At 39.5% G+C, this 14,309-nt stretch overlaps 1 protein-coding gene across 3 annotated transcripts in view; it reads left to right on the top strand.

Annotated features, from left to right (window-relative positions):
* Nucleotides 1-205: 205 nt before the first annotated feature.
* LOC120531533 overlaps nt 206-14,309 on the top strand; it is a 111,087-nt gene continuing 96,983 nt past the window's right edge. For 2 of the 3 annotated variants that reach the window (XM_039757028.1, XM_039757030.1), the window contains exons 1-2: nt 207-238; nt 6,886-7,015. In XM_039757028.1, coding sequence (XP_039612962.1) covers nt 6,905-7,015 — 111 coding nt within the window. In that variant the 5' untranslated portion in view covers nt 207-238; nt 6,886-6,904. Of the gene's footprint in view, nt 239-6,885; nt 7,016-14,309 lie in introns of all 3 variants that reach the window. The other variant, XM_039757029.1, reaches the window with a different exon arrangement.

Raw genomic sequence — 14,309 nt, forward strand, 5'->3', positions numbered from 1 at the left:
GAGCGGGAGTCATCCGTTTTAACAAGCAGCGTATTGCACTGATACGAAATAGCCTGCCCATTTAATTATTTAGGAATGGATAAATAAATTAAGATTTTGTACAAATAATGTTTTTCATTTTTCTTCCTTGATGGATTCTGGCACGCCCAGCAACAGTTGCTCGCACCCCAAAGAGTGTTGTGAACGATAGGGGGCGCCCTCGCTCCCTTGAACCCCTGTCCACGACTCCAGACACCAGGTAAAAGTCCAAATGTTGACTTTATTTCTCTTCCACAGTGCACAAAGCACACTCTCCTCCACAATACTCATAAATCTCACAATAATACAATAATAAACAAATAACCAATCCTCCAGCTCCCAGACGCGTTGCCACCCTTCCACCCAGCTCAGCTCGTTGTCTGGGAGTTCCCACAGTCCTTTTATACCTCCTGACCCGGAAGTGTTTCTGCCCAATAGTCCACAAGTCCTTTTCCCTTCCGGGTCAGGGTAAATCGTCCCTTTCTTCAACCCGGAAGTCCGTCGCTCTTCCTGTGACGAACCTCCGGGTCACAGGGCACGAAGAAGCCCTCGGTCCTCCCTGCAGCTCCCTCCTGTGGCCCCCACGGCATCCAGCAGGGCTTTGCATAAAAACTCCAATGTCCATGATGCCCTGCTGGTCTTCTGGGGACCTCCTCGCTGCAAGGAGGGCTCCACCTGGCGCTTGGGGTATTGGCCGGGATAAATGGCCGGCCATCCATTACAGTGTATATATATATATATATATATATTGTGAACCCGGCCCGGACACAGACAGGCGGACATGTTGATTTTCACCACCACACATTTATTTTTACACAACTATTTACAAATAAGTGTCACTCAGACTCAGTCCGTGCACAACACAAACCCCAACACACAGTCCTGGCCACTCAATGCCTTCTTCTCCGGGCCGCCTCCACACTCCTCTCGTGCCTCGTCCTTCTTCCACCCGACTCCAGCCTTGAATGAAGGGAGACGCCCCTTTTTATCCATGTCCTGGATGAGCTCCAGGTGTTCCCAACACTCCCCCGTTGGCCACGCCCCAGCGTGGCGTAAGTGCCGGCTGTTCTCCCGGCAGCTCAGCGGTGTCGTTTTAAATCTTCCCCCCAGCACTTCCGGGTGTGGCGGAAGTGCTGAGGTAACAGGTCCCCAAGGCATTGGGGCGCCTCCTGGCGGTGACCACGGGCCCCTGCAGGGTGGGGCTTCCATGCCCTCAACCCGTGGCCCCCAAAGCAACCAGAGTGGTGGCCCCCACATGATCCAGGGTGGGCGCAGACCCACATCCTGTCCCTCACGGCGTCGCGGCCGGGTCGTTGCCCCTGGCATCCCTGACAATATATATATATATGTGTGTGTGTGTGTGTGTGTGTGTGTGTATGTATATATGTAGATATGTATGTATATACTGTATATATATGTATTTGTGTGTATATATGTGTATGTATATGTATGTGTGTATATGTAGATATGTATATGTATATATATGTGGATATATGTGTATATATGTATATATATATATGTTTATATGTGTGTGTGTATATTATATGACAAAACAATTACATTGACAATCATGTTATGTTATTTTCAAAATGTTTCCTTTTCTTTTTCATTACTTCAACACACTACTTCTCCGCTGCGAAGTGCAGGTATTTTGCTAGTCTATACTAATAAAAGGCAAAGCCCTCACTGACTGACTCCTCACTAATTCTCCAACTTCCCGTGTAGGTAGAAGGCTGACATTTGGCAGGCTCATACCTTACAGCTTACTTACAAAAGTAAGGCAGGTTTCATTGCAAAATTCTATGCGCAACAGTCATAACTGGAACTTACTTATGTACATGTATACTGGCCATAGCCTGCAGCTCGGTCGCCGTGTGAGGTGGAGTTGCATCTCTTATCTTCACGCCTCCCACGTAATTGAGTGCCTGCCCATATAAGACCGTCCATCAGCGGCAATCCAATAGAAACACTCTGCCGCTAAATATTCGCGGGTGAAGGAATGTGCTTATGCAGACGAAGATTAGATGGTCAGGATGGTGTTTGGCACAAACTCAGCAAAACTGCAAGAGAAATTTTTAAGTGCCGGGTCTTAGCTAACATTAAATAAAGCCATGGACATCGCACGAGATAGCACAAGCACAGCTCAGAACTTTCAATGCATGTACTCCGAGCGGCTCGCGTGAACTGACTGTGAACGCAGTACGCAGAGAACAAGCAAGAGCTTCAAAGAGCGCTGAACAAAAAATGCATTACACAATTAAGAATGCAGCAAAAGAATATGAAGCGAGTGACGCATACAAGCATATTCATAAGTGCAACTAATGTACTGCGGAAACAAAGCACACGGTGGAAAAAGTCAATGTCCAGCTAAAGGAAGACAGTGTAAAAAAAACCCATGCATGCAGTGTGTGATGTCTCAAATAAAGAGGAAGACGAGCTGTTTATTGATGCAGTAAGAAAGGAATTGATGAATGAAACCGGTTATCTTTACAACGGTTGACAAACACGGAATGTAACTTGAACACAACACATCCTCCAAATACGAACCTGATTGAAAGAAATAATGATAATCAAATCCTTGATGACAGCAACACTCATAACAGTGACAAAACAATTACATTGACAATCATGTTACGTTATTTTTAAAATGTTCCCTTTTCTTTTTCATAACTTCTTTAACACACTACTTCTCAGCTGCAAAGTGCGGGTATTTTGCTAGTTAATAATAATAGTTTGTATGAATGTTGTTAATAGTTCTTAACATTTATGTGAGAGCCAGAAATGTAGATTTTTTTTAATGTGTCATGGTTAACTTACCGCTTCAGTAGTGCAATGAAAAGAGGAACAAACGTTTTGGATTGCTAGACTGAGAAGACAGTTTCAAAATAAGGGGGTTTCAGTGAGGTAACCAAGTTAGAGAGGCACTCCACTCCTCACCCCCATTAAAAACCTTTGTCAGCGTGAAGGGAAATACTCTCCAGCCAAAATCTACAATCACGAGGACCAATTTGAATTCCACAGTCCAGTTTTACATGCCTTTTAGAGGCTGTAATTGTGTGGTGTGTTACAGTCATTTTGCAATAAACAATGCACATTATTAAATGCCATAGATCATAAGACATCAGAAAACAGAAAGAGCTAGCAAGAACCAAAGTCAGAAAACAAGCTGAGGTCAAATACAGGAGTAGCATTGAGATTGTTTGAAAAAACAAAAAGGCAAAACCAGAAACATACTCTGGCAAAAAAGAAAGATTTGTACTGAAAAGACCCTAACACAGACCTTACTAATACTATGAAGGTTTGTATTAGTTTTCTGATTCAGAGCAAGGATACTGAAAAATGTGTGCAATCCTTGAAGGAACTGAGGCAATGGCAACATATGATAACAAACCTCAATCACATGCCTAGTAACAAATGTAGTTGTTAAACACAACATGGTTGCAACCATCTAAAATAATAATGAATCTCAAGACAGCACCACAAAGACATCATTAGAATGACAAAATTAATAAATAAGAGAAAACAATCTTTTAAATGCGCAAAATCAAAACCAATATAAGCAAAAAGCTAATAATGTAAATTCTTAACAGCTGAGAGTTGTGCCCACCCTAATGATCTTAAGATTAATCTGTGCAGAACTATCCTCAAGGCATGACTTTCATTGATAGCATAGCCCGTACCTGAGAGTTTCATTATTTTTGATTGTGGATTATTTTGTCCTTTCGCTTCATCCAATTGTGACCTTCTTCAGCCAACAAGATGTTTTGCCACTGAGCATTATGTTGTCTACATTAAAATCCATACCTTTATGTTTGAAGTCAGGGTTCTTTTCCAGTTATCTGAGTTTAGGCACCTTTGGGTCTTCCTCAAGAGCGATGCACAGCATACATGATGATGATTGATTAACGTAAATAAGATGTGGAAGCTAAATCCTTGAGCAAAGCTTTCGGTATACAGATCACCAAAACACAACTATGGAAATGAGCTGTGCAAAGTTATTGAAAGATGAAGATTATGGACATAGGTGGCTGAAATTAGGCTCCTCTAGAAGGAGTGACTGAGTGGTGAATTTGACAATCTGAGGATTTCTCATAGTAGAGCTTACAAAGTAAGGTAGTTGAGGCATCTACAGTATTGGACACTGGTGTATGCCAGGCTTATAAGTGGTTGTTTACTGTTTATAGAAATAAACTAAAATTAATTTAGTGATCATGGTCCTGGGAGGCCCCCACAGAATGTACTAGGTACAGTCCAACATAAGGAAACCCAAGAGCAGTCTGCAAAATAGCAGGTCTGGGAGCATCTGGAAATACTCCAGGAGAACCTAGAGATTACTGCTGTAGGTTGTGGACCATGTCGGGCCTGATAATCCTGTTACTACTAGAAAAGCAGATGGAAATTGAAACCAAGGTGAAAAAATATTAATTTTGATTGACACTTATACCAAAACAGTACTTTAGCCAGCTTCCAATTTAAAGTGTATTTGGTAAAATTCTACAGAATAAGGAAGGCTCATAGTCTCTTAATAAATATAGCATGAGAATCTATATTTGATGAAATTATATTTTTATTCATTTGAGTTTTTCAGTTTTTATCATCTTCTTCCTCTTTATCTTTTCCTGCTTTTATGTGTGTTCGATGTGTCTGATCAACCTTCGTAGTCAATCCCTTTTCCTTCAAATGTTCTTTATCTATCCATTCCTACTTTGAGCTCCCTCTCTTTCTCTTTTCCTGAACTTCCATTTCCACCATGTCCATCATTTTTTGCACACATATCCATTGTCAATCCTCATCACATGTCCATACCAATTCAACCTTCTTCGTCTTCTTTTGACTGTTCCCGTTAGGGGTTGCCACAGCGGATCATCTTCTTCCATATCTTTCTGTCCTCTGCATCTTGTTCTTTTACACTCATCACCTGCATGTCCTCTCTCACCATATCCATAAACCTTCTCTTAGGCCTTCCTCTTTTTCTCTATCCTTAGCATCCTTCTCCCAATATACCCAGTATCTCTCTTCTGCACATGTCCAAATCAACACAATCTCACCTCTCTGACTTTGTCTCCCAACCATCCAACCTGAGCCGACCCTCTAATGTCCTCATTTCTAATCCTGTCCATATTCGTCACACCCAATGCAAATCTTAGCATGTTTAACTCTGCCTCCTGTTTTATGGTCAGTGCCACCATCTCCAACCCAAATAACATAGCTGGTCTCACTACCGCCCTGTAGACCATCCCTTTCACTCTTGCTGATATCACCTCTCTTCCATAATCCCCATTACTCTGTACTGTTGATCCCAAGTATTTAAACTCATCCACCTTTGCCAACTTTACTCCTTGCACCCTCACCACTCCACTGAACTCCCTCACATTTTCACACGTGTTCTGTCTTGTTCCTACTAACCTTCATTCCTCTACTCTCTAGAGCATATCTCCACCTCTCCAGGGTCTTCTAAACCTGCTCCCTACTATCGCTACAGATCACAATGTCATCAGCAAACATCATAGTCCACGGGGACTCCTGTCTAATCTCATCTGTCAACCTGTCCATCATCATTTCAAATAAGAAAGGGCTCAGAGCCGATCCCTGAAGTAATCCCACCACCACCTAGAATGCATCCGTCACTCCTACAGCAGACCACAGTCACACTTCCCTTGTACATATCCTGCACAACTCTTACGTACTTCTCTGCCACTCCCGATTTCCTCATACAATACCACAACTCTTCTTGAGGCACCCTGTCATATGCTTTCTCCAGGTCCACAAAGACGCAATGCAACTCCTTCTGGCCTTCTCTATACTTCTTCATCAACATCCTCAGAGCAAACATTGCATCTGTGGTGCTCCTTCTTGGCATGAAACCATACAACTGCTCACTAATCATTACCTCACTTCTTAATCTAGCTTCCTCTACTCTTTCCCATAACTTCATGCTGTGGCTACTACAGTCCTGCACATCCCCCTTATTCTTAAATATCGGCACCAGTACACTTCTTCTCCAATCCTCAGGCATCCTCTAACTTTCCAAGATTCGATTATACAATCTGGTTAAAAACTCCACTGCCATCTCTCCTAAACACCTTCATGCTTCCACAGGTATGTCATCTGGACCAACGGCTTTTCCATTTTTCATCCTCTTCATAGCTGTCCTTACTTCTTCCTTGCTAATCCGTTGCACTTCCTGATTCACTATCTCCACATCATCCAACCTCTTCTCTCTCTCGTTCTCTTCATTCATCAGCCTCTCAAAGTACTCTTTCCATCTGCTCAACACACTCTCCTGGCTTGTGAGTACATTTCCATCTTTATCCTTTATCACCCTAACCTGCTGCACAACTTTCCCAGCTTGGTCCCTCTGTCTAGCCAATCGGTACAGGTCCTTTTCTCCCTCCTTGGTGTCCAACTTCTCACACAACTCATCATACGCTTTTTCTTTACCCTTGGTCTCCTCTCTTTTCAACTACCAATTCAACCTACTTTCTTGTAAATATCTTAGATATCTCAACCACTTTCGTTCTACCTCTGATTGTCTCATTTCTTATTCTGTCCTTTTTTGTAACTCCATACATCCATCTCAACATTTTAATTTCTGCCACATTTAATTTCTTCTTCTCCTGTGCTCCCTTTACTTCCTGTGTCTCAGCTCCATGCATCATTTCTGGTCTTACCACTCTTTAAAATGTTACCTACATATTGAAACTTATCCAGTCCTTTCAGTAGTTCTCTATGAAGGCTAACCTCTGAATCATGATTATTATTAAACCTCATATATTCTGTCTTCTTCCTTTTTATCTTCAATCCTGTATCTTCTTAAATAAAAACAGTACAGTACAGTAATATTTTCTTTTCCTGTCATCTTTCCAGCATCTCCTGACTTAATACAATGGACAGCAAAATTCAGCAAAGCCCACAGTGGGGGAAGCATGGCTTTGGGGAGCCCTGGTTAGATTCATGCCTCGAGGAGACACTTATTCCTGGAAAAGTGTGGCATAAGGTAGGAAAAAGAGTGTTTATTAGGGATTTTAATTTGTGTTAGTTTTCTGTTAGCATCATACAGAACAAAGTAAGTGCCATATTGTGACCCTGCTTTTCCCACAGGTTTCAGTCTTAAAAAACATTTTTCAAAGCCACTGAGACACACAAGGTGAATTCTTTCAATGCAGGGTTAGCTTTATGGGGTTAGGGTTTTAATCTAAAACTCAGTGTACTTAAATGAAACAAAGAACTAGTAAAGATCCACCAAACTAAGAAAAAAAATAACAGAGTGAAGCAGTCAGACCTCATCATATAAAGTACAAAGGACGGAGTGTAAGGTGAGTTGGCATGTTGGTGAGAAGCTATTGATTCAAAAACTTTTATGTGCCAAGTAATTGCCATGTGATTTTTTTTTTTTTTTTTGTTTATGATCAAATTTTTACTGAAATACAAGCAAACACTTTAAAGGGGAACATTAAGCCATTCAGATAGGAATTACAATAAGGTAAAATCCCATTCCCGGCATCCACCCCCATCCCTACCATCGCATAACACCACCCAACCCAACCCAACCCTGCTACATTACAATTGTTAGTGAAAACAAAGGAATAAAGGAGCCCATGAGGAACAGCAAATGAGGGAACAGCACAGCATCAAGCCATTATAGAGAAGTAGAGTAAAGGATTAGGGTTGTAACCAAGACCTGGGTACATCTGTGCTCGGACCAGCTGTACCATATCCATCCGTTTGTCAATATAAGAGCCAGATGCTCCATTGATATCTCACCTCTGACATTTCCAAAAGAATCAGATTGTGAAAGGAATACTTCCAGACAGAAAAAAAGGTGAACAATCAGAAGATTTCCAGCTGAGGACAAAGGCAATTTTAGCAGCAATTGTCTCTAACATAAATAACTTTTGCTGGATAACACATAAATAAAGTAAAGTGTACCAGTAGGAAAATATGGAGAGGCAAAGGGATGCTAATTGAGAGAACAGAAATAAGAAAATCAGACACCCCAGACCAAAAACTAAACACATAAGGACAGTCCCAAAACATATGCATAAATGTACCTGAGGTGTTCAGGGAGCAAAAGTGACAATTTGGGTCAGATGGCCTTCCCCAAGTGTATCTTTTTAATCATTGGACAATGTTAAATTGAGTTTATTGATGATTTTGGTTGGAATTGCATTATGAATTGTACCTACCAGGTGGCAGCATCATAAGGGGTTCATCAGTTTTGATCTTCATCATTTATATGACACCTATGGTATTAGGCATTTAATGCGTTCCTGTCTTGCCCATTTAAACCCTTCTATAAAGTGAAACATTTTAACTTGAGGCTCAGAAGTAGAGTCTTAGTAAGACAAAAACAGAGGTAAATGTATAAGATTTCATGCAAAATGAAAACATTTTTGGGATCAAGTCACAACTGCTAAAACATTCTAAGGTTTGAGTATCTTATATTCTGTATGAACTGGCATAGCAGATGCCCCCATATACCCTTGAGGCAGTGCTCAAAGCAAGCAATTAGCACAACAAGCCTAAGCCAAACTATACCTAAGATAATATCTACTGTATGCTTAAATAACTAGTGGAAGACAGAATTAGTGACACAGGACAGAAGCAGCCGAATGAATTCTGAGGTGTTCAGAGACATACTTATACATACTGTCTGCTCAAATTCAGCTAAATGCAGTCAAATTGATTGGGTGGCGTTTCATGATTCAGATGGACAATGACCCAAAACATACAGCCAAAGCAACCCAGGAGTTTATTAAAGCAAAGAAGTGGAAAATTCTTGAATGGCCAAGTCAGTCACCTGATCTTAACCCAATTGAGCATGCATTTCACTTGTTGAAGACCGCTGCAGTAAAGACCTGGCAGAGCATTAAAATGGAGGAAACCCAGCATCTGGTGATGTCCATGAGTTCAAGACTTCAGGCTGTCATTGCCAGCAAAGGGTTTTCAACCAAGTATTAGAAATGAACATTTTATTTCCAGTTATTTAATTTGTCCAATTACTTTTGAGCCCCTGAAATAAAGGGATTGTGTTAAAAAATATATTTTAGTTGCCTCACATTTTTATGCAATCTTTTTTTTCAACCAACTGAATTAAAGCTGAAAGTCTGCACTTCAACTGCATCTGAGTTGTTTCATTTAAAATTCATTGTGGTAATGTACAGAATCAAAATTAGAAAAAAGTTGTCTCTGTCCAAATATTTATGGACCTAACTGTAGTTACTGACTGAGTGGCAGATGAGTTTGAAATAGAGTAGTATTCCAAGATAGTGTACTGACAGCAAAAATAAGTGTTAAATGCTGGACATTGTCAATGATTTCTCAGAATCCTCTTAGTACAAGTCAGGGTTTGCTGTATTTAGGGGTGTTTTTTATATTTTCATTGCATTAAAATTATTGTTTTATATCAGTAACAACGTACTTCACAATAACGTGCAGTGAATACACTTGACTCATAGTTTCCGTCCTCTTTCTCTGTACGTTTAGCATTCGTTTGCTCAGAGGCTGATGCACTTGCTGCCTCCTGAGCAGCTCTTCCTTTCTCCCCTCTAGCGGCCCGCTTCTTCTCTTCTTCTGTCAGTTTTTGTGTTGCAATTACTTAGTACGTTTTTCTTAATTTTTCACTTAAGTTTTCAATCTGCCTCAAGAAAGGTCCTTGGGTGTGTGGGAACTGTTAACATTTGAATTTGATGATTGTATATAGCGCAGAAATGACCTCTCTGTACTGTTCTGTCTTCTGCATCTCCTGGAATACAAAAGACACACCACCATGCACCAAAAATGTGGAGACTGGGCAAGGTCAGGAAAAAAAAAAAAAAACAAATGCGGTCACTGATTACAACCGCATGAATGGATGCAAATGGATATAATGTTGCATTAATGCAACGTGTTTTCTGAAATGTACTATACAGATTAATAAAATGAATTATTACAAATATCATATATTTCGCTCTTTTTGTCAGTGCGGCTTTGACATCATGGACCAGAAGGTGCATACTAATTTAGCGTGAGCAGGAACACTCAAGAATAAAACTGAATAAAAAAAAAAAATCACATCCACAATCATTCTCAGTCACGCACACCACTCACACCCACATCCACAGTTTTCCCAGTCCCAGTCTCATTCATGCACAAGATCTGACACTGTTTTGAAATAAAGAGGTGGTATAACAAAAAAAAATGTTTGTTATACCACACCTTTATCAGAAAACAGCGTCAGATCGGGGTTTGGGGGAGTGGTGTGGGAGCATGAACGTGACTGAAAAAGTAAAACAAAAAAAAAAAACAACGATAACTTTATATAAGTATATAAGTACTGTACTATAAATTTATACCGGCTGTTACAGACACAAATCAAATGTATGTTTTTATTTTATAATATTAACAATAAGAGCAGCTCACTACTCAAAACAGTATATTTAGGAGGCAGCTGATCTCTCAAACCGGCAACCTCTTGATTAGGAGTCAGCATTTCTTACCGTTTCACCATGCAAGTCTACCCTAATCTGCTTTCTTTTTCTTCAGTTATATTCTTGAATAAAAGCGCACTTGTTTTTGTTATACTTGCACCTTTTGTGAAAGTGTTTATTTGATATTTGGACTCCAGGCTTCACACATTACACACATCATGTCTACATTTTATCAATTATTACTAAAACATAAAAACGTTTCTGTTTTAACGATATGTTTACATAGATTGTTGTAAACATGGAACACGCATGAAATGTATGTATTCCAAATGACAATATATTATTTGCCCTCTACAACTCCAGCACTTCACTCCAAGATAAACACTTTGAACACTGAGAACCTTCTTTGCGAATTGAGCTGCGGTGGTTGGGGGTGTGGGATAGCAGGCTGCTTGCTGCTTGTTCTGATCGACACATTTACAACACAAAAGACACTGACAGGGAGGTGCGAAGGAATTTAAAGTGGGCCGGGATTACAAGTTTTTTCATAGGCTTCGTTAATTCTAGTGTTAAAGGAAACTCTTTGTGGCTTTCAGCATGCCTTTAGAATTCGGTCTGACAGAGTCACAGAGGTGATTCCTGACACCCTGAGTCATAAGATAGAAATTCACAACATGAGTACTCTTAAAATCTTTCATTTAAAGATCAGTAACATTTGTTATTTTCCTGAGAGCTCTTTCTTTAATGCAACATTGGCCCAAGTGGCAATGGTGGCTCTGAGGCTAGGGATCTGCACTGGAAATCGGAAGGTTGCCGGTTTGAAATCCATAAATGCCAAAAGGGACTCTGCTCTGTTAGGCCCTTGAGCAAGGCCCTTAACCTGCAATTGCTAAGCGCTTTGAAAAGTTAGAAAAGTGCTATATAAATGCAAAGAATTATTATTATTATTATTATTATTAATGTAAATGACAACATTTTTGGGTGTTGCTTCAGGTAACATTTTACACATTAGATGATTTGCCTTTCCCTTTTTAGATTAGTGATACAATCGTAATCAAAAAGCCTATTAAGAGATCCGCTTTATGTTTTTTTTTTAAAATATATGTTCTCATAGAAGACCTTTTTAATTATTTTTCACTCTTACTGGTGATTGATAAAACACATCTTATAATTTTCAGCATTCTCCATCTCCTAAATGTAGCCTTATTATTCAAATAATAAAGGCAGAACAGTCAATTTTTCTCAAATCTGACAGAATCTGTGTTTGTGTCAAATTTAAACTTTCCATTACTTAAAAACTGCTGCTAGACAATAAAAAGGCGCTCACAGTAATATTGTCAAATTTTAGTTTTCTGATACAGTACATCTCATGTACTAGTAATGCCAGGATAACACGTCTCAGGTGTTCCCAGACAAAACAACTGTATCTGTCTAAAGTTTCATGCTGATAACTCAAAGAAATAAATAGTTACAGCATTTGGCACCATGGGTTCCACACTCCTATCCAAAACCTCTCCTCACAGGGATTCAGGTTTAAAACAATTTTATTGCACATTAAACAGTGAACTCTGAACCCAATCCCCTAATGCACTCTTGCACCAAAGTACCCCTCCTCACTCCACCTACACATTTACATTAAACCATTTACATTGTTTGCTTCTGCTTCAGATAGTGTAATTTTTCATTATGCACACCTTCAGCTGTATTTCATTATGTCCATATATTCTTGCAGACATCTAGGTCGCTGTCATCCAATAGTATGAGGTTTTGCGAGTCTGTGACCTATTGAGTTAATGACCTGAAAAAGGGAGGTGGTACTTGCCAATGATGGCCTCACGATTCCTCTTATTTGGAGGATATCTCATGATTGATACATTGTACAATGATATGCTTGAACTTGTTTTGATCAGGAGAATCTGCTAGTGATCTAGTAGTGATGTGTCACTTGTAGATATTTGATGTTGTTTTGTGAACTAATATACAAGAGCACATGACTCGTGTTTTCTCAGTGGGCATTAGAGTTCATTGCATTGGTTGAAATCTTTTGATGGGGACTTTTTGATTGATGCATAACACTTGGGTATTCCTTGCGCAGAATAATTACTATAACTTTTTCAAAATCTTTTGTGAAAGTGTATGAAACACCACATGCATGATTTCATACCAGATTAACAGTCAACCGTAAATATTGTAACAGTTTGATTACTAGGAGTGTGAAGTCGATACTTATCGCTTACAAACAAGGTATTGTCTGTGCCGGTGTGTGGCATACTTCACCCGTATGATATAGTGAAAGATTTTTAAATGATCACACAGCCCTGTACCGAGCCATTTAGAGTGTAAGAGTTTGACAATATTGTTATATATGAAAGGGCACAGCACCATGAACCTGTTGCTCTGCTTGCACTGCTGTACTTCTCTTTGACTGCTCCTGCAGTTTAATGTAGACGGTGTGGAGACTAGCAAGGTCATGGTCATCTTTAACTTTTTTGTGGAGAAAGACACATGCTAGTGATATAAAACCAAACCAAGTAAAGTAAAGTTTCACTTCATGAAGGAAAAATCTGGTTCACAACTGTCAGCCTGTCGTCACACGCATATGTTATTAGGCCATATCTGGATTACTGGCTATAGTCTGGTTTCCTTATCATAAGAAGGACTAATGCTAGCTTTAGAGAAAATTGATAGAAGAGCAAACAGATTAATTCTGGGATTGCTAAGTATAAAGTATGTGGAAAGATAAAAGGAGATTAATCTGTTCATCTTAAAGCCATATAACATTATGCTACTTTATCAGTGATTTTCAGTCTTAGCTTTTATTTAGATACACTTGGTAAGATGTTATTTACATAATCTTACCAAGTTGGAGGCAGTTGGTGATATGCTATCTTAAGCAAGTTGTGTAATGCGACATGCCCAGCAGCTCAGTCTAACTAGAACATGACTTCCTGCCCTCTGCCATGGGGCAGACTTTGTGTGCATGAGAGCTGGCCACCAATGAATGCTTACCTGGAGACACAATGCATATAACGTAATGATAAGGAATAAATTGGCATGGTCCAGTGATGCAACCAACTGCAGTTGGTAAATCTGACATACCCTACTATTAGAAGTTGTGTAATGCAAAATCTGCTTTAAGGAAATGGAGACTTGATTACAACATTAAATTGTAATTTCATATTTCTAAATTCAATTTCTATTTTAATTTGTCTTTTGTCAATTGTGAAGCACTTTGAGCTGCAATTCTGCATGATGTTGTAAAATTATGAAGTGAATGAGTATGTTTGTGGCTGAAAATTTATGAAATTCTGTTCTTCAATAAAATTTTAGGACATACAAAATGTTTGTGATAAAATTATTCTTTGTACCGTAACATACAAATCCATAAAACAAGGTACCAAGCAGCAGTTAAGCTGAAGTACCCCAGTCTTGACTTTATGTTATTTTAGAAACAGCTAGGAAAATAGAATTCAAGCTGCACTGCTCTGATCAGATCATTCTTCTAAAAACCTTTATTTTTATTTATTTACTTATTAGCCATGGTATCAGCTGTTCATGAATTTCATGGAGATCACTTGAATTCCATGAAAGGTACCTGAAATAGCCTGACTTCTCCTCCTTCTCAGTTTTTCTATTCATTCAGTCACATTAGTGAGCAGTAATCTCATTGATGTGATCAATATGGCTCTGTTCTTGTTCTTGGCCTGTTCTCCATAACTCCCAGGGACCTCTGTCATACCACCATAGGAATCTAAATTTAGGACATTTTGCCTGCTTTCTCTTAGTGGTGTTCATAGGGTTGGTTTAGGGTTCCTATCCCCAATCTTATGCTATTTAATTTCCCCTGAACTTTACACTTCCAGGTTGCTGGATCAGTTCAGG

This window comes from Polypterus senegalus, chromosome 6, assembly GCF_016835505.1.
Source record: "Polypterus senegalus isolate Bchr_013 chromosome 6, ASM1683550v1, whole genome shotgun sequence".
In the NCBI taxonomy this organism is placed as follows: Eukaryota; Metazoa; Chordata; class Cladistia; order Polypteriformes; family Polypteridae; genus Polypterus; species Polypterus senegalus.